General features: G+C 48.2%; 2 protein-coding genes across 3 annotated transcripts in view; one reads left to right on the top strand and one right to left on the bottom strand.

The window, feature by feature from the left end:
• Positions 1–4,890: 4,890 nt before the first annotated feature.
• LOC119441120 (uncharacterized) lies at positions 4,891–9,312 on the top strand. Its single transcript, XM_037705811.2, has 4 exons — positions 4,891–4,902; positions 5,001–6,646; positions 6,756–7,119; positions 8,818–9,312. Exons 1-4 carry the CDS (start codon positions 4,891–4,893, stop codon positions 9,310–9,312), a joined length of 2,517 nt encoding a protein of 838 aa, XP_037561739.2.
• A 2,093-nt stretch (positions 9,313–11,405) lies between these two features.
• LOC119441875 (receptor-type tyrosine-protein phosphatase N2-like) overlaps positions 11,406–27,777 on the bottom strand; it is a 658,601-nt gene continuing 642,229 nt past the window's right edge. For both annotated transcript variants that reach the window (XM_037706513.2, XM_049661681.1), the window contains exons 22-25: positions 18,138–18,191; positions 17,100–17,164; positions 16,935–17,008; positions 11,406–15,557 (exon numbers count right to left, since the gene is read on the bottom strand). In XM_037706513.2, coding sequence (XP_037562441.2) covers positions 15,486–15,557; positions 16,935–17,008; positions 17,100–17,164; positions 18,138–18,191 — 265 coding nt within the window. In that variant the 3' untranslated portion in view covers positions 11,406–15,485. The remainder of the gene's footprint in view (positions 15,558–16,934; positions 17,009–17,099; positions 17,165–18,137; positions 18,192–27,777) is intronic.

Here is a 27,777-nt window from a genome sequence, read left to right on the forward strand (position 1 = left end):
AACAACGTCTAGCTCGCCTTCTGCTAACGTCACTACATTGCGGTGATTCCTGCCTGCTTAGGAGACGACGTCATTGATTGCGAGGAATTTCACGGGACGTTGCGCGTGGAGCTATTGAGCAAGCATCGTGCGACGTAAGAAAAAAAAAGAGAGAGAGAGAGAGAGAGAGCGAAACCATCTGCAGTGATGTAAAACTTGCTCTACTCTGTTCCAAAGTGCCCTACCTACATATACTGTGCCCTACCTATATATACGGCATAGTACATATGCTCTCCTCGGCACAGTGACTGTGACGAAGATGACAAGCCCACTTGTCAAAACGTTGGCTCCTGCTCTCACCTTGTTCTCGTGTTGCTGAACGTAGTGACGTAGTTACTTTTGTCTAAGGCATTACGTATGAATAGGCGCTGAGCGAGGAGAAACAAATGTGGCCCCTCGAGGTTCCGTCCTCGCGACGTCTTTCTCAAACCTAACTATAATTTGAATTCAAGATCTGAAAGTGAGGTGAGGTTTAGGTGCCTGCCTCAAATTGTTTGTTTGTTTGTTTGTTTGTTTGATTGATGTCGATGTTATTGATTTCGACCTCGCGTCCTGATTAAGCCGGTTAAAAAAATAAATTATGGGGTTTTACGTGCCAAAACCAGTTCTGATTATGAGGCACGCCGTAGTGGGGGACTCCGGAAATTTGGACCACCTGGGGTTCTTTAACGTGCACCTAAATCTAAGTACACGGGTGTTTTCGTATTTCGCCCCCATCGAAATGCGGCCGCCGTGGCCGGGATTCGATCCCGCGACCTCGTGCTCAGCAGCCCAACACCATAGCCACTGAGCAACCGCGGCGGGTGATTAAGCCGGTGTCTCCCACTATACGACATGCTTCATAATCAGATCGTGCTTGGTTCTGACACGTGAAACCCATATGTAATTTAACCTCGCGATTTCCGCTGTTAATGATAGTTTGAGTGAGGTCGAACGTTCGGCAAGGTCGCGTTGCAAAGTTCGTTTTACGCTACCTTGCGCTCCTTTCTACTTGACAACTTTCATGACTTCGAAAATTGTCCTCCACATTGCAATTTACCGCCGAACACATTTGATTACAAAAACTTGGACATGCAGCAGCACCGGCAACGCGCAGAACTGTTGTCGACGCCGTCGGCGTTTTGCCCGCGTTCGCTCAAAATGCGTGCGGCGTTGGTGACTGTTGCCGGAGCCTGTGATATAAATAGGCACTTGGTGCCGCAGCTAAACGTCGCCTCCCTTCCCTCCCCCTTCCCCCCCTCCCCCACGGCGTCTCGCGCATCGGAAGAAGGCGCGTTTGCTCTACATATATGGTGATTGTAAAGGAGGAAAGAGACGCCTACTTCTGCAGCCCTTAAGGAAGCACGGCGCAGAACGCGCGTTTGTTCTCCGCCGTGCGTTCACTCCCCGTGAAAGAGCGCGTCCTTCGCGCCCTTTCACTCGCACATACAGCGTTCGGCAGCGCGCGGTCACGATTTCATCTCCATTGACGTCATACGGAACCTCACGGCGACGGCGACGGCGACGGCGACGCCGACGGCGACGGCGACGCCGACGGCAGAAATCTGCTTTTGAGTGTCCATATAATTGCAAAGAAAAAAAAATCACCGCATATCCACGATGTGAATGATGATGAGTGGGCGAAGCACCGGCGCATCATTCGGGTAAACCAGAGCTACGGACGCGAGAGAAAGAGAGCGCGCGTCGGGAACGAACGCCCTTGTGCACCGCAGCGCCCCTAGCCAGTGCCACCTAGAAAAAGTAAAGTTCAAACTTTTTTGTTCTAGGTGGCATTGCCCTAGCTACGGATGAGAGAGAGAGAGAGAGAGAGCGCTTTCGGGAACGAGAGAGAAAGAGAGCGCGCGTCGGGAACGAACGCCCTTGTAAAACCCCTTGATGTAGAAAGTAGGGACACTCTGCTCCGCGCGCGCACTTTCCTCCTCAATTCTCCTCGTATTACTCCCCTCACCGGGCCGGCGCGGCGCTGAACCCTCCAGTGGCTCGCTGCAGCCGCATTAGAATCAATGCGCGCGCTTGTTTATTCGGCCCTTTGAAGCGTTGTATGGGAATTTATCCCTTGTGAAACTGTCATCACGAAAGTACGTTGTATAGTTGTCTAATTATTTGCTATCGCAAAATAAATGTTTCGCCTTTCGAGTAAGATTGCGCCTTCTTTGTTTACGTGCAAATAAATACTGAAATATTGATTGAAAAAAAGCGTATTTTGCAAATACAGCTTTATTTGATGCACTTATATCATGCATCTTTAAACACTGGAAATGAGCCGGCCCCTTCCCTGTACAATGAGGCAGACTGATTTGATGCGTCTTGCCGCAGACTAAGCGTGATGGTGCACATGTCGAAGCGAAAACAATGATTGCACTTTACTGCCCAAAAATCGCAATCGAAGTTTGCGTCCAAAAAGCAATAGTGTCGATACGGGCAAAATGTTTACATGCTTTTCGCGGCCGTATTTCCGAATGATACAGCTACACATGCACCGCTTGGTTGCGGTAGCGCTGTTATAAAGTCTAACATTGGGCACCATGCTTACTCACGAGCAGTTTTCATAAGAAAGTGCGCTTTGCTTCTCTGTTTACAGCCGCTTCGGAGCACAAATGCAGACGAGCGCCGCAAATCACCGACGTCGATGAGGACCTACCCCTGGTTTCAGTTTCCCAGCATACCCGACGATCTGGACTGCTCGCTGAAGTGGGGAAGAACTCTGAGCCAACTGCTCGAGGCTGCGTCGCCACCTATCGCAAAACACGCTGCCGAGACATCTTCCAAAAAAAAGCAAACGTTTGCCTGGTCGTCTAAGAAAGCGAAACCACCCAGCAGAGGCCCTTCAAGGGCACCCAGTGAACTGGCGCTGCAACGTAGACGCTCATCACTGCGGCTACCACTTAGCCAGCCCCGCCGGGCTTCAGCAGTCCAGGAACAAGAAAGGACTCCCGCTAGTCGTCGCAGATCACTTACTGACAAGAGGCGGGCCTCCTTGACCAATCGCGGAGACAGCCTGGAGGTGCGTCGAGCGTCGACGGTAGAGAAGCTCGAAGGTGACTCGTCTCGTAAATGCAATGCATCGGTACAGACAAACGCACTCACTTCCGGCAGCGTCGAGAAACTAGAAAGCAAGTCTCCTCGGAAACGCCCTTCGCTGGTACAAGCAAACGAATCGACACCCGCCAAAAGCACCCGCACCAACTCAGCGCCCGTACAGCAGGAAACCAAGCGTCGGCTTACCGAACCACCTTCGACGTGTTCCATCTGCCGCCCCTTCAGCGCCGCCTTCTGCGCCCCCCGCAGACAATGCCATGAATGTCACCACGGGTCGCCGCGCGGGAGCTGCTCCGTTGCTCCTACGGCTCCTACGGCTCCTACGGCTCCTACTTGTGTGGCAGCGAGACCACAAGAGTGCCGACACTGCGGGACATTTCTAGCCACCCACGGCCTTGGCCCCTCAGTAATCGCCTGCTCGCCGACGCTTCAAGCTTGTCCACTGCACCCAGCTACTGCCGTGTGTTCGCGCGAATACATTCCGGCACCCGTGGCGGTGAGTTGCACGAACTTGTGCACTGTTGCCCCTCCTCTGCTGCAGCCACAACTCTCTGCGCCGCCTGCGACGCCGGTGCCGCCGATTGTAGCTGGCTTTCAGCCGCAGGTAGCCACGGATACCAAGGCGCAGTTGGAAGCGGACTTATACTTACTGCTTACGTCACCAAGCGGTCAGGAAAAGCTCTACCAAGCTCGGCCCTTGTCACCTGTCTTTCGTGTCGGAAGGAGTAAAGATGAGCTTGAGCGTGCGAGAGGACGCCCGCGGCCTAGTGTCTCGTCCATCAGCACCATACCCCAGGAAGTGGACACTTGGCAATCTGAAGTTCGGCAGATACCTACGCGACCACCATTAAAGACAACTGCTAACGCGGAGCAGCGGGAGATGGGGAGATGCACCCAGGGCGATTCGTCGCCTTCAACTTCATTGTCTCTTCAACGACAGCATTGGAATGTTGACGAGGATAACGAAATACAGGAAGACATGCTTGAGTCAGAGATCCGTGACACGCAGCAATCTAGCCGCGCAAGAAAGAGTTCCGTTACGAAAGGCGGAGTCGAACAACTGCATCAAAACTCCAAGCAGCGCGAGCCTCTTAAGACAGCCTCAAAGCGGTCGTCTCTAGTACCAACAGGTCCTGACACTTACAGGAATCTCGCTGGGGAAGTGGACGAAGTCAAGTCAAAGCGACAGCGGGTGCCTCAAAAACCAGCCTCAAAACGACCGTCTGTAGCTCCGGCAGGACCTGACACGGGCAAGGCTGTGGCCGGTGATGTAGACGAAGATATGACCATGGCAATCGAACGTGACGAACAACCGATCAAGATCTCAAAAAGGCCCAGTCTAGCACCAAGCCAGCGTTCAGCAGAGACATCGCTGCGAGGAGGTCAGGAACAACCGGTCTCTGTGCCCCAGAAAGAACGGGGCTCAACGCATTCTTCAGCGTCGGAGAAAAATAAAGCTATAGCAGACAAAGACTTGACGCAAGACCTCAAACGAAAAGAAAGCCACAGTGATGAAGAAGAAACATACGTCTTGCCGGCTGAGTCGCCATCTTATCGTAAACAATCAGTGAATCGTAGTGACATGAGCATCAGCACGGCCGGCAAGGCCAATAGCGTGATGGAGAAATCGGCAAAAGTGGAGTCATCCGGCGCAAAACAGCAAGACGATGATGAGGACGGGAAAGGAGCGTCTGGGCAAAATACTCCCGACGCCAAAGATGGGGAGGCTGTCAAAGAGAGCGCCGAGAAAAATGCCAAAGAGAGTGCAGATCAGAGTGCCAAGGAAAACGACGAACAGAGTGCCTAAAGAGAATGACGAGCCAGGTGATATAGATGAAGCTGCACCAGCTGACGAAGCTGCTTTAGAAGACGACAATGAGGGAAACACTGGCGGCGAGCCCGAGCCTCCGTTACTACCACAGGTAGCTGAAGCCGCACCTGATGCCGAGATCCGCAAACAACAGGTCCCTGCGAGTGGGAAGTACACCTTGTACCCGGAGAGCCGGTTCGCTATATTAATCGGCCTGGTGTGCCTAATTTGGATTTTGGTCGTTTACTTCATAGCCAGCCCGAGGTACCTGAGCGAGCACTCTACAGAGAATTCCGATTCGCCGAGAACGCCGCTGACGTTTCCGACGGCAGTGACGGCCAAGCCAACTACAGTGACGGCAACAAGGACGTCGGACGAAGTGCTTTCGAATGTTTACCTCTGCTCTACAGATCGCTGCATTGATGAAGGAGAGCGTCTGAGGCGATATATAAACCGAGAACTGTCGCCATGCGAGAATTTTTACCAATACGTTTGCAGTAGGTGGGAACTAGAGACTCCAGTTCGAGAGTTCGGACAAGGCGTCGCAATTTCTACTGACGTCTTGCTTGAAGAGACAATCGCGGCGGCCTTAAGCGACTACATCCGAGATGTGCGCAACTTCGACGTCGGCCTGACTCGACTGTTGTACGAGGCTTGCCTGAAGCCGGCGGGAAATTCTTCTGCCTTTTTACGAGAGCAAGTCTTTGCGACACTGCCCATACACGTCTGGCCTTACAATGGCACTCATCTGAAGTCGGATGATATTTGGCACTTGGCTGGAACACTGATTCGCAAGTACGGGGTCGTATCTATACTGGATGTCACCATAGGCGTACAGCATGGCCGCACGAATCGTACTATCGAAATTAGCTACCCACGACACCTGCATATCAAGGAAGATTACGAGAATGCTGAATTATTGGAAACAATTAGATCTGCTATTTTGGAAGCAGCCGAAGAATTTGGGTGGTTGAGTGAAGCCGAAAGCCTAATCTGGCAGGTGATTTCAGTCGCTAAGTATCTAGCTGACATTGTGGATGACAGCACCATATGGGAGGTGCTCGTGTGGAGATTTGACGAGTTTGTTGAATCCAACAGGGACATAGGCGTATTTCTGAGCTCAGTTTTCGAACGGGACGTCGTCGCCGACACGACAGTCGTGCTGAGGAACTTGCGCCCGATCGAACGACTTCAAGCTTTCGCGTCCACTGCAAGCGTCGTCGCGTTTCTCAACTACTTGGGCTTCCGCCTCGTGGTTCACTTTTCACCGCTTTTAAATCGCGATCGGACGACAGATCTTCAGCGCCTCGCTGGAAGTGAGCACGCAGGTCGTGTGCTTAGCCGCGACAAGGACTGGCTTCTGTGTCTCCGAATGGTGGAGAGCGTGCAGCCAGCGTGCTTATCCAAAGCTCAGGCCATGCAGCAGGTCGCCGCAGGAGCGTACGCGCCGAGTCGAATATGGATCGGAAAGCTGGAGGATCTGTTTTACCGCAATCTGCCTCGCCTCGCGTGGATGACGGAGAGGAGTGTCAGCGTGTTCAACAACGTGGTGCGGCGGTTTCACGTGGCACGTTTTTTCGCCGCTTCCTCGTTGAATGAAGACCACTGCCCCCAACTACAGCTGGCCCAAATCCGAGGTCGCAGCTCGATCAGTCTGTTCGTTCACGTCGCCGGAATGTATCAACGCTGGCGGCTTCGGCAAATTGGGAAGCCTACCAGACCCCGGGACTACGGTCACACGCTTGACATGCGCAGCAGGTGAGGCGACTGAATATTCCTCACAGTAACGGTTGTGCGCTTCAAATTTGTGCTTTCGTTCGTCGACTCGGCGTGTCGACAGTGATTCTGCGCTCGATGGATGCCGCAGGTACAGCGTTGCTCAGCAAGCGGTGTACGTACCGGTGGGACTCGTGGGTGACGACGCGCTGCCGGCTAACAGCACCCTGCCCGTTTACCACGCGTCGCGTTCGGCAGTGCGCCTCTACCTCGGACTGCTGCCGCTCGTCTACGAGCGGTGGGACAGCAACGACAACGGCGAGGTGCCCGAGGTGTTGAGCGGACGTTCGGCCAACCGTCTAGCCCAGCTTCTCGACTGCCTGGAAGCGGACTGGTTGTCCATGCCCCGCGAACTGCGGCTCGCCGTGGGTGACGTTGCGTTACGTGCTACCGAGGCACGCTATCCCCTCCTGGCACAGAGCTCTGCGCTGGCTCTCGCCTATGCCGCCTTCAAGGTAATTGCGCGCACGTCTTTATAAGTGGGCACATGTCGATAGGCTAGCTAGCGTGTTCGACATATTCGGCAAACGTTACATATTCGTTCGGGACGTTTGGCGTGTGAACGTTCGGCATGTCCGGCAAATGTAAAAAATATATATATTTTTTAGACCGAGCTACATTGGTTGGAAAATATTCCAGTCATTATTGCAGTGCTATAAGGTAGCAGTGGCAGGTAACCTTATTGTTGGCAAGGCTTCGCCATAAAGTAAATGCGCTCGACGACAAAAGATGGGCCCTGACTTTTAGCGCTCAGGACGTGCAGTTACTGTAACACGTCTGAAAGCTGCGAAGTGTTTTGAGTATGCACTGGTTTTTGTTTTCACTTTCGCACCACTGTTGACAACTTATCGAGAAAGTCGCCAAGTTTAGTGAACTTTGAGTCAGCTTAACGACATTGCGTCTTTAGAGACTTTAGAGACGTTAAAGAACCCCAGGCGGTCAAAATTAATCCGGAGCCCTCCACTACGGCGTGCCTCATAATCAGAACTGGTTTTGGCACGTAAAACCGCAGAAAGTAGAAGAGACTTGGCGACTGTTTTAGTTCCTTTCTAAGGAGCGTAAATAGCAAGTTCCTCAAAAGGCTTGTCTGAAATCATTGCCTCGCCCCCATTTTTTCGCAGGATGCACATATGCACCACCATTTGTCGCTGCTTCTAACGACATACAGAATAGCTTGTTTTCTAGGCAAATCACAATCGTGAGATCTCATAACGGTTCTTGAAAAATGGGGAGTTATCTTTCCTTTTAAAATTCCGACTGTTGTCTCGCCATAACGGAAGATAATTTAAAGCTATAGTTTAAAGAATATTAAGAAAATCATCTAAGAATAATTTAAAAATGGACCAAGATTTCGAGGAAATCATCACAGTTATTTAGTGACAATGTGCTAAAATTTCAAGGTATTCAGCTGCGATCTGGCGTTACAACCAGTTCGGTATATATATCGAACTGGCTGTCATCGACGCTGTTGCATTGTGCAGCAGAAGAGGCAGCAGCGTCGATAATTTTTACAAGAACTGCAGCTGTTCAATGTTACTAGTGACAATTCATTTTATTTGTATTTCGTTATGATCCGATGCTGTTATCTACGTTGTTTCTTAGTGCATTAACAAAACAAATTCTGGCCAGTCGAAGTGCGGAGACCTATGTAGACGCACTGACTGGAATGTCGCCGGGCTCTTAGCCGCAATTGTGGTGCGGCTTGCAAGGCACTGGTGGCTTAGCAAAGTTTTCTAGAGTGCATATCGTTCTTGTCAATTTGTAAAGGTTTACAGTGCTGGTGCAAATGCGGCTTTGGGTCAGCTCTGGTCGTGCGCGAAGTCGTCTGCGTATACCTTAGATAACGGCTGCACATGTCTCTATTGGCAACGTCAACGTTCGCATCCCAACATTTTCATCTTCGTCATGGTCGGGACGTAGTCGATACACTAGATTTTAAAGAGACACATATCGGTTGTTGGGTTGTGATGCACCGCGTTTCACGGTTTGTCCGTATGTCGGGTAGCGCTACCGCGCGGACGCTGCCGCCAGAAGGTTTTACGCGAAGTGGCGATGGTGTTGGCGTTGGCACCACTGTTGGCGAGCATGCGTGTACATTGTCAAGTAGCTTGAGGTAGTCAGTTTATTTGGAAACTCGGGTCTCTGTGCTGCAGGAACTGCTGAGCGTGGAGCGCGTGTGGAAGCTGGATTTCAGGCTGCAGTCGCTGGCGCACGTCACTTCGGAGCAACTTTTCTTCCTCTACTACGCGCTCGACAACTGCGAACGCAGCGACAAGCCCTACAGGTCGCGTCAATTTAAAGCCTGGAAACACCTGCCGCCCGAGTACCGCGTCAACCTACCACTGCGCCACCTACCGCAGTTCGCCCAGGCGTTCCAATGCAACGCCTCTGGCGGGAATCGGGGGGACGAAAGAGGGCAGCCCATGGCGGCACCCGATGGCTCACGTTGCGACGCCGTCCGCTGGTACTTGCGCGCGTCGCCCAACTCGAGAAGCCGGCAGGCACAGCGTGGCCTGAATGCAGACATTCCCTCCGAGTTCCTTTTTGGCATCGCGGACGTCCCGTCAACGACCGTCGCGGCTGGCGACAGCGCGCGTTTGCGCGATAATGGAATAACGTCTACGGTCTCCAGACCAGATGTTCGCTAAGAGCAAGCGCTTGCTCTTCCGCACTAGTTAACTGCGGCCGTCTGGACCACTCTATAGTCGGCTGCAGTTCCCATTTTTCACTCGTTTTCCTTCAGCATAAGCGATAAGCGATGCGGCGACCACCGCATTCGAGTAAATGTATATTTTGCGAAGGTACAACGTACCCAACTGTGCTCTCTTAAGGCCACCGATGTTTAACGAACTTGCTGGAAAGTAACCTTTAAAATGTGTTTTCTAGTTCAAAGCAAGGTTATATAATATTGCTGGTAGTACGTCAGCCTGCGCACAATGGTCCTCGCGATACTGCGCAAGAACCATGGATCCTCCATTTTGTGCAATCTTATTTTTGCTCTTACGGTTCACTGCAATTATATGTCAGTTGATAAAAGCAATGGTGCTAGGAACAAATGCCTAGCGGCAGCTAGGCATTTGTTTGTTTGAACATTTGTTTGAACATTTGTTTGAGCGCCAGCCGTACGGGTGTCGCAATCGCACCCATGCAGGCTGTTTGGGTGTTGAGTGGTGGTCGAATTGTTGGATGGCAAGTCTGTCGGCCAGCGAAGCCGCACGTAGGCAGCTAAGTGAAAAACTGTCTGGCGGTTGTAGGCCATTACCACAGACTGTATTCACTTAGACCCGCGATGAAGTACATCTCGCAAACACAACGCCACAATAATTCAGACAAACCTTAACCAGAAAGACGACACAACATGCGAGGGGGGCGTGTAGTAGCACGTGAACGTTACGAGCGCACTTTTCTACGCACTACAAGAGCCACAAGAGCTGCACTGCATTGCAAGTGACAGCGGCGTGAAGCACCCTTTATATTTTTTCCAAGGGGTACTGACCGAAATGTATTGTCCTGTTTTTATTGTTTCATTTGATAGCCATCGACAGAGTGATTACGTTTTATGGAGTCTCGATACCCCGGGAACGCAGCAAATAATTACGTTAGCTTTTAATACGAACATTTGAAAACGCGAGCCAAGAGCAGCGCAGCTTAAGACGCCGAAAAGGTTACCTATTTCGTCACCAAAACCTGTTGTGGCAGTCTCGTGGTACCACCTACCACTGACGCTTGCACACACACTGCGGCCGTGGTGCTTATCGACAGGCAAATAGGGGAGAGAGCGTCCCCCTGCGTTTAGCCACAAGAAACGAACAATGGGAGGGGCCAGTATGACAGCTTTCGGCAACACATTCATTGTGTGGCCTTCAACCACCACACCCCATCACGTGGCTCCGCTTACGGTGATGCCAGAAGTAACGTTTTTCCCGTCCGAAGCCGCGCTGCGCTTGACGAGCGTTTTGGGCAGGCCGTTTAAGAGGTGCTGTAATTATTCATCTGTGGTGCTCTCGACAGATACAAAATTTTCGTGTCAGTATTTTTTTAACGGGTGCTGGAAAAGAGGTATTTATCATTAAAGTGTGAGAGATTTGTCTTTTCTTTCCTCGCCACATCTATATAAAATTGAATAGTAATTTTTTGGTGATATCGTCTTTTAAATAAAGAGAAAAAGATAAAGAATTGTATGCCTTTAGCAATGTATGTTCCCTCCTCACCTACACAGTAAAAGATTTCCGTCATTGTACGGAGGATTTGCATGTTGAAAAACATAAAATACAAATGAAAATTGTCATTTAAAAAAAATGCGCTGAGAACTGCCGTTAAAATACGGGAACAGCTCCCCTTTTTTAAGTTTTACGGACATTTCGCACGTAATAATACAGTAACGGTTCTGTTCTGCACAAACCAGGCAGATCTTCATTTTCCTCATTTTCTGAGTCTATATATCGTGACATGCGATTTCTGAAGCTTATGTGAGGTAATGCTGCTATCAAAGGCCATGCCCATTGCCTTTGATAGCAGCATTACGTACCGGTCTAGATATTTTGCGATTATTTTGCGTAGACGTCGCTCGGGCACAAGCGCTTGCAATATACACAACGCGGTCACCATCAGGTTCGGTAGCTTGGCTACACGAACGCGACGCACGCAACCACGTAACGAATTGCGACGCGCAGTTTCCCGGTGAAATGCCAGGACATTCCTCGCCTGAGGGATACAAATGAAATTGAGACAGACACACAAGGCTTATGACGTTAGTTTTTATTGAAGGATAATATGTGGAGGGTCTATGGGGGAGGACGTTTCGACAGTGCTACGATGGAACAAGTGTCGGATTCGTCATTGCACACAGTTTAGTTTTTATTATTACATTTTTAAATTCACGCTCTACTGTGCGAACTGAAGCATTTCGTTTTGATTATGTTGGGCCCGATTCGCAGTGAGAGATCATGCCTACAGCCACCGTCAGACTTCACGTACCCCGATTTTGTTTTCCTCTATTGACGGAGGTCTCCTCGAGTTGGTGGCATCGCGGCATCACCGAAGCAAGCGTGGCCATACGTTTTAGAAACAGAAGTACTTGGCTGACACGGCCCTGCTATGCTAGCGTGGAAGTGTCACATTACGGCCCTGCTATGATAGCGTGGTAGTGTTACATTACATGGCTCCACAAGCTACGAGGTGAAGTGTGACGGTGGCCGTAGGCACAGGAAGCGAGTGCAAGTATATGGACCGACTAGACCGATTAAGGTTGCACGATGTCGACGTGGCGTCGGTGCCTAGTTTCATTTTTCTATCAAGGCTCTAAGTAGGTTGCCGTTTTAGTCTTTCATGGCCGGGAACAAATAATAAGACTGTGGAAACGTGTCAAACTATAGTGTTAGCTAACACGTCAACGAATAACCGTCAACTGCGCTGTTGAAAAGACGTTGGCACTTGCCCAGACCTCGTTCAGCTGTTCATATGCCGTTCTTCTTTAGGACAAAAACCTTAACTTCCTTCAGTAGATCGACGACAATGCAGTGCTGTCGCACGAAAAGAAACGTTGTCGAGACGATCTGTGACGGAAGCTGTGGCATGACTAAGCTTCTTGCCTGCTTATATGCTGCGAGATGCTGAAAGTATGTAAATGCACCTGCAATGAAACAAACTTTGTTCGTTATGTTGCGCGAGTAAAATTAGGAAACAAAAGATATCTGACTTCGGCTCGCTGCCCGCTTCGTGAGTATAGTAATCTTGAGGTAAATATAAACTGGTTTATGTGACATTCAAGGTGACGTGCTTAAGAAGTGCATTCAACAACTGAACAAGTGAAGCAAACTTTAACCCGTTTTCGTATCCAAGGGAAGACGTCTCGAACGCCCAGTGGCAACCTTGCGATGCGTTTTCTTAAGTCCAACAGAGCTTATAAATTTTACATTTGTGCATAACGTTATGCATATCAACATTCGGTTGAATCAAATGTTCTCACAAGAGTTCATCACTTGCAATGGTAGCCTGCGATTACAATTCAATTATTGATCTGCGACTGTCGTCACCGAGGGCGCCTTTCAAGTAGAAGGAAGAGCCTTTCAAGTTGCTTACATTTTTAAGCTAAGCATTCATGTCTAAACATCAGCTCAAGAAACCTGGTGAGATGCTGAACTGACTACAATGCCTTTTGTATTTCATATACTTCTGTTTACGTTATTTTACGTTACGTTATTAACGCACAGTCTTCTTCCGTTGCATTGTTTGGACAGCAATAACTTCATTGGCACTGCGTGGTCGGATTCTTAGGGGAATTATTTGAATGCATTTGTTTATACGTCCTCGCGTGCCTAAATCACTATCCTCCATTTCAACTCTCTCAGAAACCTCTCAACTTTCACAATATCTTAGATATCTCTCTATGTAACCCCGCAAGTACTACTACAAGCTACGTTCCAGAATGACAACGCTCGATAAAACTCTGTATCACATGTTCACCTTGCTCCTCACGTGCAGTGTCAAACTCCGCACGAGACTTTGGGAATGAAAACACAACTTGTGTTTCTTTTTTTTTTTCAACAGAAGCACTCACGTGCACACAGCAGCACTAACAGAGGCATGACGAGTTACACACCCGACAAGACCCCGGAGGAGGCCAAAAATATAGTCAATCTTTTTTTTTTCTTTTTCACAAGGGTGCTCCAAAATAGTTTGTACATCAGCATATATATGCGTTACGTACATTTATGTCAGTGTCCTACTGTTTTTTTTTTCTTTCCTTCAAGCATGGGAAATTGAATACTTAGTAATCATGAGACATTTACAACGACTCCTGGAAACGCTCCGAAAGAGCTGGGTTTGTACACGCAACACTATGTATAGCTTTGTGTACGACACTACAGACATACATGTTTACAGCATTCATGTTTTTTTTTTGTTGTTTTTGTTGTTTTTTGTTGGTCGGTTGTTGTGCAATACGAATACAAACATATCCAGTTATCAAGCTACGTAAATTTGGCTAGTAGTGGAACAGGGGGAAAGTGCGAGATCAAGAGAGAGGAAAAACAAACGGTCGGGAGGGAAGGCTTGGCTTTGGGTAAGGAGGTTACACACCTGCACTACATACGATGATGCGCCCGCCTTGCATCAATGAACGCTTGGTCGACTCCTTCGAAAAGGTGAACACAGGTGGACTGCATACGCAGAAGAATCGCGCCACGGCGAAATATTCGTGTGCATGAAGGCGCTCACACTACAACATCGGCTGATGCGGCGGGCGTTCCCCGAGCGGCTGCCTCTAGTTCCCTTCTTGACATATACACACACATGTCGCGATTGTTCAAATGCGGACGTCCGCTGCGTGGGGGAGAAAGAAAAGAATATGTAGAAGGGGAAAGGAGACGCGAAGTTGGCGGCTGAAACTCGCTGCGCTGGCTAGCTTCTCCCGATTCGACGCCATCAGTATACACACTCGTTCGCGAGTCCCGGAGGCCTTCTCGAATAAGTGGTGTCCAGAAACCAACACCTGTGACGTGTTTATCGCTTCCGCAATATCTTCCACCGCATGCAACCAGCGAAAGAATATCCTTTAAGATTAGCAATTTTAATCCAGAGGGCGCCACCATTTTGGGCGTGGATTTGGACACCATCCATATCGGCGAGCACCGACCGACCTGCCTGTGTGTCGGACCTTCCGCGGCGTAGCGTTCGTCTATTTTTGTTCTCGCAACGTTCGTACAACTTTGTCTGCCTCTCAAGGCGAGGGTATAGGTGGGCGTAAATGAAAGTTTTCTCGCAATACAGCGTGCTTTCGAAAGTCAGAAAGATATAGCGGCACAAAGTGAGAAAAATTACTCGTGCAAAGAGATAAATTTGTGCCCTGAGCACCAAGTCCAACTTCACAAAGTTGGGAATAGCGAGAGAGAGAGAGAGAGAGAGAGAGAGAGAGAAGAAACAAGAAAATGAACAAATAGGATATTTGCCCAATATTGCGGCGTCAACCAAGTTAGGTCCACAGCCGCAGTGGTTAGGCAAGTGGCCCCGCGTATGGAGAGCTTTTTGGCGTGCCTAGCGTGAATAGGGGCGTCAGAGACGACGTTGTGGGTTCATGACAGTGTGTTCGTTCGTGACTGAGTGTAACTAATGTTTCAGATTGATCAAACAAGGCATCGAAGCAGGTCATATTGTGGACAAGGCCTTTAAACGATCTTTCGCACGCAAATACTTTGGAGCTTCAAAAAGACACCCGCATTGGGAAGCATTTTGAATAAAAAACTTTCCACATCACATATAGACTTTGTTAAGTGGTCTTTCAGTGAGCCACTGCTATTTCTCTCACGCCGACGGTGGGCGCAGCGTGACAACGTAAGTTGCGATAATCCGAAATTTGCTAATTTAACTTGCAGACGACTCACATGTTCTTCAAGTTTCCAGTTATTCTAAACATGCGCGAATATTTAGTCGTTAGCTCTGAACTGGTGATCAAGCCTCGTTCACGCTAGTAACGTAGTACAAAATGAAAGAGGAATAAGAAGAGCAGATGACACAAATGATAGCCACATGACACTGTACCGTACTCTGCGATCGCAGAACAGGGACCAGCGTACGACAGAGAGAAATACAACCAAAGATCACTTCACAGCAGCGCCGTCGCTAAACCCAGAAACCACGAACAGAGCAGAAATACAAGGAAGCAGACAAAGACACGCCTATCAAATCAGCGCATCGGCATTCGTCCTTCAGTCGATGAGGGGAAGCACCTCGCCAGGCTTGCAACGAGTCAGGTGATCGTCTACGACTGGTGCGGAATCGGCTGGTGCCGGGCCTCGTGCGTGCCAGGGTGGCGCCAGGCGTCTCAGTGCGAGAGCGCCTTCAAAATGGCGTGCACTTCTTCGGCTATGGCCATCAGGACGAATTCAAACTGGGCCTGCAGCAAGGAGAACAAAGAAAACAAAAATGGTTGATTCGACTTTCAGAGGAATTGGTCGTAACGCAAAAGTAAAACGTGTATTCTAAGAAGCAGTGGGTAGCTTGTAGCCGCCTTGGCAGTGTGCGATTATGGTCTAATGGTTAGAGCATCGGCATATTCTCTGTATAGCTTGTGCGAAGTGCCAGAAGTTGGGAAAAGGCGTTGGTGATATCTTCATCCGGGCAGCCCTTTACGAGCAAACCATTGCAATTCGAGGAAGCGCAAGCTGCTGCTGGCAGAAGTAATTGTGCACGTCATATCTAATGGAGTTGAGTTGCATTTGTACGCAATAACGAAAAAAAAAAGAAAAGGAACGAAACCTAATTTTATGTGTAAGAGGTAAACCGATGTGGGGCGATATTTCGTAACGACTGCTTTGCCGTTTTATTCTGTTCAACACAACGTCAAAATTGCGTAGTCACTAACGGTGGCGCCAGCACTACGTCAAAGCTTGATGATTTGGAAATGACACAGGTCAGGCTGAGCACACCTCTCAGCCAAAAGCTTCTCATGCATCCAAACATGAACTCTTATGCACTGTCGGATCACGAAAGCTTCACATTTTCACCACTGTACGCGGCAAGTTCAAAATATATAACTGTGAATTTCGAATTTCAGCACATAATTCGCAGTATCGGTTGTCAGACACGCCGCCATCGCTTAGAGCACCATATGCGCTTGGGAGCCAACAAAATTGGCAACTGTCACCACATATACAGAGCTCCAATTCCTCAAGATTATAACTTTTGCTTACCATAATATTATCGCCAACGTCATTCTAATTAGCAGGTTATTGCTGCTACTTCGCGTCCTATATGTACACCCGCCGTCAGACTTAGCCCGAACAACGATCAAGGTTTTACTTTAATCAACGCCTGCTTTAATGAGCAAACATCGAGTGCTTTGGAAGTAAGACATATTAAGCTATAGCACATTCAAGGCACCTAGCCATATTTGTCGAACACCCTCCACTGGAGAGGCAAAAATACGTCTAAGCTATGTTCTGATTATGAAGGTGACTGTACCTGTGATAAAACATGTAAGGAACGTTTATTTACACTTGCGAATGACAGGAGGCAAAAGAAGCACCAGGAAGGCACTTTATAGAAGATCTGGCTTCCCGGTCTGTTGTTTAACGAGATAAAAACAATGATAAAAATAAAAGTAGAAGAGAAATTGTGTATTTGTGATACAACACCTCGCTCTTGACGTGTTTTGAACAAAACTAATGCGCTGTGGAGGTAGAAGGTTCTCAGGATTGAAATTCTTGCTTTAAATCTGTGTGGATGTGTTTGATTGTCAAACGTACGACAAAAAAGCGAAGAGGCAACCTACCTTGGTTTTTACCATACCGGCTCGCTGGTCGCGCATGTGCTCCAGAGTGGCTGCGATGTCGATTTCCTTTGCTCCTGTTGGCAAGAGGTATCACGTCAAAACGCGTGTGTCTTGGAGCGGTGCCAGCAACAATCGATGCACCGGGAAAGAAAAAAAATTTCGTACCTTTAGCCATTCTGTTGAGGACCATGTCGATCAAGCAGTAGGTTCCCGTTCTTCCGATGCCGTCACTGCAAGGAAAAAAAAAAGTTCAGCAGGTCCAACGCATGCGTTGAAATCTATGTGAAACGACACTTTAGTGAAGCGGTTAAGGAAAAGTTATAAACCTAAATGCGATGCGTACACTTTTTTTTTTTTACTTTCAACCTATATATGCAGCGTGTAATCTCATGCAATGCTGCACGCTTATGCACTACACCATTCACAAGCTATGCCGTAATGCAGACGCCAAATCAGGAGGGTGCACGGTGTGAGACATCGACGCAGCGATGTTACTAGCAGGAAGGCGATGTATGATGCTTATCGAGAAATGCGACACAGATCTAAATACCGTTAAGAATTACATTCCCCTGAAGCGTTTCCTTGAAAGCTTCTCTTTGAGAGGAAATACTTGATTGCCTGAGGAGGAGTTTTGCGAAATTCTAAACAACTCGAGTAGAACGGAGGCAGTATAGAACTCGTGCATAACAAGTTCATAAGAGTGTCATGTTGCAACAGTTGGTACATGCTGTTACACAGGTGAATGCTAGCAAACAGAAAGGAAATCAGACTAAAAAGAACAAAGCTAGGAAGATACAAACCCTTCTGTTTGCAGATATTCCTTCACGTAATACCGAGTAGAACAATAGTGCAGGGGTTAGGTGCGTCCAACGTTCCCAAATACGCACTGCCATGGATTTACCAGTATAAGTCCTTGTGGGAGGACAAGGGGGGGGGGGGGGGCACGGTATTCTTCTAATGATGAGGACGGCCGTTACGATGACAACAAAGGCTGTCGTCGTCAGCATAACGTAAAAGATGTGCGGATACAGAAACCCAATTTCAGGCTTCTAACTTTTGTCGCATTAAGAAAATAATAATAATAATAAAGAATGTCTTGTAACGAGGGAACAGTGAATATGAGAGAGAGAAAGAGAGCATTGTCTCTCCCGTCGCCACCCCGCGGGCAGTTCAATTAGTTGCGTGCAGCATGCCAGTTCTTACCTGCAGTGAACGACAATGGGGCACGAGCGTCCACGATAGGACTTGTTCACCTTCCTGCGTTGAACAACACCCATAGGAATATATATTGTCGCTGCACCAGTATTGTCAGCTTTTAAACACGCACTTTCGAGTTGAAGTGGAGTTTTGAAAAACAAGATGAAGTCGAACATCACTACTTGAAATATAGCGTAACTATAGACAAAATGCAGGAGACAGACGGGGTGCAGGCACTAACTGGAATAGCAATGTGACTGACCAGAAGACACAAGAAGCATTGACACGACATTTTCGACTTTTAATTTTCTTGAGCTTTATGAATACGCGAGCACTCTTAGTAAAGCCTAAAAATACTGGCAGGTGTCAGAGCGCCTAAAGTTAATTTACTATAATGCTTGCTTCTACTAACCAGGAGGCGAAATTACAAAGCTATTTGTTTGTAAGTGCTCTTAAGCATCGGCTTGTCGGCTTCGCTAACGATTTGTCCAGCATCGGTAGTTGCCTGGTATTTGCTCCTTAGGAAGAAATATAGCGTAACACCGTCTTTTTTTTTTTAATGCGCGCGAGGTTTCGACTTAGGTTCCTATTTGGTGGATTTCTTATGACGTCATGATACGTTGGCTCGATCCGTTCCCGCTATCGCCGCGGTGGCCACTCGCGAGCGAGGCCACAGGCTCCATGCTATGACGTCGCGATAATATCGACGACTCCAGGTCTACCCTTTTGATGTCAACTTTCGTATCAAATTAAAATATTGCATACGCGTCTCGCAGCGTTCACACCCGCTGTGTGTGATCGCTTTACGTGCGAGAAACACTTGGAAGAGCTTCTACAACTTCTAAAATAGGTGTCAATACTCCTTTCAGGGGAAGATCGAGACACACAAGGCATAATACCCATTGTAAAAATAAATAAATAAATAAATAAATAAATAAATAATAAATAAATAAATAAATAAATAAATAAATAAATAAATAAAAAGAAGACGATTACTGAAGGGATAGTTTGTGCATATCGGCAGTATTAAAACAAATGTTTGACCAGTTGCACTATGATTTTTTACCGCCGAGATGCACTGAATTACCCCACAATGCACATAGTCGAACTTCAACGGTGTGTTGAGTACCTACAAATTAGCATGTAAATGAATTAGGTGCAGCAGGTTGTAATTTCTCCTTTCCCACAATACGGTGTGAGCTTCTAATGATGGTTGACATCTTGTAAAGATATTATGTGTAAGCTGTAAGTAAAACACCCGGGGTCACATTCTCACACCTCAGTAAAATAGAAGCCACGATTCATTACGTTCACGGGCAAACCACGCACACCTTCTTTCGCGCCACGAATCGCTAGATAAGATACATTGGACAATATAGGGCACTTCAACCGGTTAAGTAGCTCTCAGCACGCAGTTAAGAGATCTCAATATTAAACCATATGCACAATCAAGTCAAGTGGTAGCACATGCATAGCGGGAAAAGACGCGACAATTTAACACAATCAGCTCTAGTGCACCAGTTCAGGCACGTGTGAATAAATCATCCTGCCTAACGTCACAGTCAAGTAGCCGGATAACAAATTGCAATAAGGCCACAGAATAGAGCCGTACATGTATGGGGGTTTGTGTTAGACACCTTCATCAAGCACTCACGGTAAAAGATAAAATAAATAATCACAACCCGCTTCACGACAACACCAATCACATTGAGAACGGGTGCTATAGTAATACGCTGTTCTTCTCACAGCCGTCACTTTCGCAAAGTTCTGAAACATGCGTTTAGAATAAAGCTACAAAAATAAGGCGAAAGATTCACGGAGGCCGGGAAGTGTTCCCTACGCTTTTTCTTTCACGCTCTCATTCTCTGTCTCTTCAGGTGAGTATGTATATATTTTAAAGAGCTACGCTCGCACTCCTAATCACCCTCTCAAAGCACAGAAGCACATTTACGCGTTTACGCGTACATTGCAAAGCGATACGTACTTAGCCGGACGGCTGTATCTGGATATTAGATATCAGCGCCGTGCTCTGAGGTTACATATTCTACAAATATTTCGCGTGTACACCAAGAAATTGATTCACAGTTTCGGTAGGGAAGGAGACAAAGATAAGATATGCAATGGGTATTACAGCCTACTCAACACTTTCATCACAAACGTTCCAAGTAGATGTCCTTCGTCAAGGAACCATCCAACCGCGTACACTTGGGACGCGCAAAGTGGCATATCTCAGAAAGAAAACGCGATGATATGGTAAAAGAGAAGACAACAGAATGAGAGACAGAGATAAAGAGGGAGAAATACAGATCATTGAGTACAGGTGAGAAAGGTATAAAGAAAGTATACGAGAGGATGGGTAACAGAAAGAAGGAAATGGTGCATGAAAGGGAGGGCTCACATCAGGTTCGAAAGCAGAGCATACAGTTGAGTGGAGGAAAAAAATAATAAATAGAACACGCGGGCTTCGTCTTCGCCACGTAGTGTGTGGCGGCCAGGCCGTGTCGCAGGCGAGAAGCAGAAGAAGATGAAGTAGAAGAAGAGTGTAGTAAGGTGCTTGCGGTGGCTCTCCTCCGCCGCCCCCATCACTTTTGTGACTATGCAATTCGCATGGTGCACAATTGCACCAATCACAAAAATGATGAGCGCAACGAAGGGAAAGAGGAGACGGGCGAGGGCCCCCGCAGCAGAAGGAAGAACCGAGGCGGGGCCGCCGTCCACCGGAGACGACAGAACCGGGGCACCGGCCCAGTAGAAAAGGTTCAGCGTGAGAGACAGGCATACAGAAAGCACAGAGAGACGGAAATGGAAGTGACGCAGGCTGTGGCGTCGACAACAGCGCGTGATGCCGCGAGAGCACAGCGTGCACGTACCAGATGATTACACAGTGTTTTGTATTGCACAGTCAGAACACTGGTGAAGGTTTGGTACCCAACATCGTCACTTGTGTAGAGAAAGTGCAGCATCAATGGACACTAACCAGAAACCCTAAATCAGTCTGGACTAAGAAATTATTCTTTCAGAATGTTGTTTTTTGTTAATTTCGCTTTGTTGTTTTTTGTTAAAAAAGAATGAAGGTCAAAGTTTTTTTTTTTTAAGTTGGCGCTGAAGTTCCATCGCCGGGACGCGTCACGGATTTCAAAGTATTTTTTTTTGTATTAGGGCTGTTATGGATTCGTGAAAATTCGCGAAACTTGCTAAGCCTGAACGTCATGGCAAATTTTATGGGCGATCATCCTGATATCAGTGCTCGGCCAAAACTAATACTAGCGCGAAACAACGAGCTTTTGTTTTCCAATTAGGCTAGAGATTACATTAGCAATGTCATTAAGCCATGAGCGGACTCCAGCTGACTCTTCTCCGTGTGGTAAGACTTAAGTGATAATTATTTTAGTTGAAATACTTGGGTAAGGAAGACGACAGCTCCTCGCGTTCCTTGTTGTGTCCGATGTGTAATGGCGAGACAAGTGTATGATACGAACCGAATCCACAACACGCAATAAGATCAGGTGACACGATCTGTTGGGCGAGAACTTTTGAAACGTCTAAGCGCCGTGCCTTGGAAACGCCGCAGCGGAAAACATCAGAAAACACACACGAGGAAAGAAAACGACTAGGTACGTGCTTCCATTAAGCGCAACGTTTCATAGTTACCGAATGCAGAATACACAGCTTGACATGCTCTCAGAAATGCCTAGTTTTGACATAAGAGTACCAACATTTTGCTTTCGATCACACAATAGTTAGACAGCATCTTGCTATCGTACACAAACACTACAGTAGCAATAATGATATAAAAGGTAGCGCGTAGAACAGCTGAACGGCGCGTGTTTTGCTTTCGTTCGATGGATTTCTCTACTGGGGTTAATTATGTTTTACTGTTACCACCACGCGTAAACAAAACAAAAAGAAAAGGAAAAGGGTACCCGTGCTTGAAATGACAACGCGAGTACCGAAAGTAGCAGATAAAAAAAAGAAAGAAAGGGTACATGAAAACTACAGGAACGAGAACTAGGCTTTCAAGAAAATGTGCTGACATGGGGCTGGTTGGTACATGTTGTAGCCGCATATATTAATAGCACATGAGGTGGGAAAAACGGAAGGAACGGAAGAAATAATAGGTCGACTGTTCTTTGGCGAGGCGTTTGTAAATGTGAAACGGTTTGGCTCCTCTCGGACAGGTTGCGCAAATCAGACGACACCAACGTGTGCAGTAACTCATGACTGTACTCATCCAGATGTCTGTGCTGTTGCTAATAATTTCTGGGCGGGTCCCAACGAAGCCAAATGGGGTGCACTTTTTCGGGGCATACTTTGCTGGAAGCTTTCGTTGCTGGGAAAAAGTCATACCGCTTCCAAAACACCCGTAGACCTACGGTATTGGTTCTACCCATCAGGGAAATACACAAAGTGGCAGCTTAAAATGCGTAACGTTCCTCTACGAGTACGGCTAGACGGTACACAATAAAGCGAACAAAAATTACGGATGCTGAGACAATCTGTGTCCCTTTTAACAGCGAAACTAACAGCGAAACGATGGCGCATGAAGCTCCTAAGCAAGCAGGAATAGAACATATTGTTATCCAGGTAAAAAAGGAACGCAGTACAAGAACAAACAAACAAACAAACAAACAAACAAACAAACAAACAAACAAACAAACAAACAAACAAACAAACAAACAAACAAAAAATTGAAATTGCTAAGTTACGGTACACCAAAACTGAATTCCTGCGCTCTAAGCACTCGCGCCTCGCAGACATCACATCACAATAGCACGACGAGGCAGAGCGCATCGAGATCTTTATTAAGGCGTCATTTTCCCGTGCTAGGCGCACCGGCGAATCTGCACATAGCATATACGACACAGCTGCTGCCCAGTGAGGCACGAAAAAGGATCGTCGCGGGAAAAGCTAGGACGAAGACTTGACGCATGCCACACCCGCTTCCCGTGTTGTTGTTAGTTGTTTTGTTTTTTTTTCGCTCCCTGCAACAGTCGCGCGAGCGCGAACGGCACATGCTCAGCGTTTCGGTGAATCGCAACTTGCGAGTCGTTTTGCAGCGCACACAATTTGCGCGGCGGCGCGGAGCGCACCGCTTTTTCCCCATCGCATATCCGAAGTACAGCTGTCACAGAACACCGCCTCAATGAGCCGACTCACTCTTGAAAAGAAAAAAAAAAGAAAAGAAGGAAGAGAGAAGTACGCAGGGACGCAGTAGTCAGCGCATTCGCGCCGTAGCGCGAATTCGCGAGACGGAGCTATAGCGCGTAAAATCCCCTAATTAATTATACAGGCAAGCGATCTTTTGCTGAAGAGCACGGCCGGCATGGCTGGTCACCGAGCTTGCATGGTCGAAGCCGGAGCGCCGTCTCAACCCCTCCCCCCCTTCCCCCTCACCGCCTCGTCTCGTTCAACCCCTTTCCCTTACTACGCTTCACTACCGAGCACGGACCGGCGCAATGGTTTCGCTTTGTCAGTCGGTCGCGCGCCCGCCCACGACGGCGCATATTATACTAGCGACACGTTGCGCTCGCATCCACAGAAACACACGACCGTTGCGTTCTGCGCCCTCTCGGGAGGCAAGAGGACGCGCGATTCAGGAGTCGCAAGCGAGCGAGCGAGCGAGCGAGCCACTTCGAGGTAAGCGAGAACAAAAGAAGCACCGAGCAATCAGCGCGACCGTATACAGCGGGGCCGACAGACGGCGTGGGAAGAGGAAGACGGATGAGGAGGAGATGGAAGGCGGAGGGTAAGGAGAAAGGGAATAAAATTGAATTCGGAATTAAGCGCGGACCTTTTGCGAGCGACAAAATCCGCGCACTTAGGTGCTCTTGTTTGCGCAGGAGCCAGCGCGCTTCCTCCTTCCTTTTTTTTTTTTATTCGCGTACCCGACGCCGCGAACCAGCGGGAGAGAACTAGGAGTAAGAAAGAAACGAGAATGTGAGAACTCTGTAAAGCGGCGACGCGTGCACGCTCGCGAGCGGGTGAATCGTGGCTCGCCGGCGCGGGCGGTTCCGCTGCTGCTACTGCAAGCCGCGATGGCACCGCAGCAAGACGCGCAGAAGGAGGGGAAAAAAAAGTAGTAAGCGCGCGCAAGATAAACGCAGCTCCAGCGCAAAAAGCGAGGAGTGCGGCTCAGGGAGAACGAGTCAAACAGAACGATCAGAGATTAAAAAAAAAAAAAAAAAGTGGCGGATGGCAAGGAAGGGAGAAGAAAAAGAAACAATGAGAACCAAATGCTTTCGGGTGCAACATTCGTTAATCATCGTTTCTTTGTACCAGCTGTCTGTCCCGAATACACCGCAGACGTTTTCCTCGATGTTAATTTCTCTCCCTGCAGCGCGTCGTCTTCCGTCGCGTCGGCGTGTAAAGCTGTGCAGGGAGTGACGGAGAGAACGAAGAGGTGAAAGGAAATGAAGTTGTAGAAGGAGCGAGGGGGGAGAGAAAGATTGCAAAAATTTTTTGATAGCAAGCGAGAGAAGATCGCAGAAACAAACGGGACCTCGTTTCAAGAGGCTGGAGATTATTTGCTCTTAACCAGAGTCCACACCTCCCCTCTGGTGCTCATCCTCCCCTTGCTCTTTCGCGCGAGTTGCTGTTGTAACTTTCGGGAACGCTGCGAGCGGCGAGACGCGCACGAGAAATGAAAAAAAAAGAAAAAAAAAGAAAGAAACGTGAAAATGAAAGACGAAAGAGAACGAACGCGGAGACAGATAAAGCGGGCGGTGCCGGTGGGAAACGGAATTTATTAATCTCTTTTTCCTCGACACTTCCGGATCAGAAAAAGGAACAAAGAAAGAAAGAATGCCAGAGGGGGGAGATGCATTTCGTTCAACGTTTTTTTTTTCCCCTCCGCCACCTCATTCTCGACGGAAACGAAACAATCACCGCGTGCGCGCGCGCGGATGGATTAAGAAAACGGGGCTGCGCCACGAGGAGAAACTTTATAACAAATTGAAAGTGTGATGAATACGCGCCGAAAGAACGGTGAAGAAACAATCAGAAGCGGAAGAACGGTGGAGGTACTTTGGTGAAATGTTTGTGCGTGTATATTTGTGCCCAAATGTGTGCCACTAAGCAAGTCATTCGGACCAGTTGTTAGGGCGTGATAGTAAAGAGAAGCACGCAAAACAAGCGACATAACGAAAGCACTCTGTGTGTGTGTGTGGGGGGGGGGGGGGGGGGTAAAGCGTTTCTTCTGCTGTCGCTATCTGATTCTCATTTAGCTGTGAAAGTTCTTCAGCGCACCATTTCCCTGTGCAATAATCAAAGCTACGGTTTTTTTTTTTTCTTTCACCCTGGTCGTTGCCTCTGCCTTAGTATGCCTTTATTAAAGGCGCAGCACCCTTTACAGGAGGCAGCTCTGCGTGTCGGGTGACGGGTCTAGTGGTACCATACAAATAAAATTGGAAGAAATGTTATGCTTACGTCATTTGTAGCACTTCGAGATTCGTTAACTAGAGAGAGCAATACCATGTAATGCGCTGATATTATTTTTCTGTTAACCAGTTCTTCTGAATCAACCGCTGCGGCAAATAGTATGTGTTTGAATTGCCTAACCTTAACGTTTCTTGTTGAAGTATACCTCATCAGTAAATCGAACAAGGTACGGTAATTTCGTTAAAGGTTGAAAGAACGTGTTATTATTAGCAAGCTATTGGCAAGGCAGGATTAGGAATCTAGTATTATTAGCGTTGAAAGCGTGGAGGAGTGAGTCGCCGAATGATTGATCATAAAACTACTTCCACACTTTAATAGAAGGAATCCAAAGAAGGCCAAGGAATCTTGGCACATCTTGATCACTTAATCATATTTTGATATATTTCAACTATGTTCCACACGGTTAATACGATAACAGTACACTGCGATAATATTTCACAACTAACGAACGGTTAGGAACCGGAAAGTGATTTAGTGGCAAGTTCAATAAAGTTCGTACTCACTAACTAGCAAAGTGAACCTCTCCTACTGGAATTGTGCTTAATAAGGAGCGCGTGGCTGCTGTTGTCAGGGTAAATAAAATGCCGATTAGTAACCCAGTAAACTAATATAAGGATGGGGGCGGTAAGTATAAACGCTTCTCGGGAGGGGGGGGGGGGGGGTTGCTGGCTCAGTTTCACATCGTAACAACTTTAACTTGAACAACAAGCTTTTATCAACACTAACTCGACGCACGAGATAGAGCCGCAAGGGCTTTTAACGAACCACTCGCACAGCATCGACCATTTATGCATCGTGATTAATCATATTTCCGGTACTTGGTTCGTTTATCGCGGGCCACCGAGCCCCAGCTTCTCCGGCGCACAACGCGCGCGCGCGCCAGTACTTAATCTCGCAGTTTTCAAACACGCAGTCAGAACGAGATAGAGAGAGAGAGGAGAAATGATGGCTCCGCACTTTGCTTGTTCCTGTAAGAGAGCGCACGGTCTTTGCGGATAAAGCTCGCAGATGAAAGAGAGAGAGAAAGAGAAAGAAGACGGAATAAAAGGTAGAGCCGCGGAGAATCGTCTGTCGCCATGCCAACATTTCTCTCGGGTGCTCCCAAAATGAATGAGATATGTTAATCCCCGGGCACAGTTCAAAGATGCCTTAAGTGCCTTAAAAACAGCGGGTGGGCGCCAGCGGCAGCGCAGGCTCAGGGCACTCGCCCGCTCGCTCGACACGCTCAGACGCATAGGCGAGCAGTAGTAGCGCTTCGCGCTGCTGCCGAAAGCGGGCGCGAGCGCTCATTACAAGCGCAGCAGACCTCATTAGCGTCGATTTAGAAACGAGGATTGTTCGCCGGCGCTGCCGCTCATGCTACGCGCTTTCGCTGCCTGTTGCGCCGGCCCAGCTCTCTCCTTCTGAATGCCGGCGCGGCGCCGGTGGTATTTTGCCTCTCCTCTTAAATAGTTCCTGCCCGCCCACTTTTTCTTTCTTCTATATCTTTCTAGTTTTCCTCTTCTTTTTTTCTTCTACAGTGGTCCCTGCAGAAACGCGCAGCGATGTTTCGCCGACGCGGTTGTGCTGGGAGGTTCGCGCTAATGCGAGCGGAATTGGCCTTTCATTAATGACTGCACTCTCGAACAGAAAATAGCGCTCGCGCGCTCGCGCGCTCGCTCTAGCCGACCGACCGACCAGCCCGCCTACTTGCCTGCTTCGCCGGCCGGAGCTTTTGCCAGGCAGAAAAGACGGCGCTTTCACCAGAGTTGCCAGTACTCGGGCTTTTTTATTTTCTGGCCTCCACGGAACCTGCATTGCTGTCTTGCGCTGCTGCTGTTGGAGGGAATGACCGCGAGTATTGGCGCATGCGGCATCTTTCTTCCAGGCGGCTTTCGTTTCCCCTCCCCCTTTCCTTCTTTTCCCTCTTTTTTTTCTATATTTTTTTTTCATGGCCTAGGTCCGCAACCCATCCGGCATTTGAATGCTGTGGGTTAGTCTGGTTTATGGCAAATAAGCAACAGCGAACTAGAAACGAAGACGAAGGTTAGTGTGGTGGTAAGTTTCTCGTGCCAAATTAGCAAACACTGTGGTCTTCAGCATTCCAACGCTGAAGGAGAAGAGTGACAGAGGAGCTGGCAAGCGCAAGCGTTGATTAACGACCGCTTAGTTTCTGTCTTGGTATACATCTGTTGCAGCCGAGAGATTGAGGTAGAGTATCTAGGCTGGC

The sequence above is a fragment of the Dermacentor silvarum genome, chromosome 2 (assembly GCF_013339745.2).
Source record: "Dermacentor silvarum isolate Dsil-2018 chromosome 2, BIME_Dsil_1.4, whole genome shotgun sequence".
Classification (NCBI taxonomy): domain Eukaryota; kingdom Metazoa; phylum Arthropoda; class Arachnida; order Ixodida; family Ixodidae; genus Dermacentor; species Dermacentor silvarum.

Excerpts from the sequence above, each read along its gene's own strand:
- LOC119441120 (XM_037705811.2), top strand. Across the intron at positions 6,647-6,755 it reads ACGCTTGACATGCGCAGCAG|GTACAGCGTTGCTCAGCAAG; the intron begins GTGAGGCGACTG and ends TGGATGCCGCAG. Across the intron at positions 7,120-8,817 it reads TCGCCTATGCCGCCTTCAAG|GAACTGCTGAGCGTGGAGCG; the intron begins GTAATTGCGCGC and ends TCTGTGCTGCAG.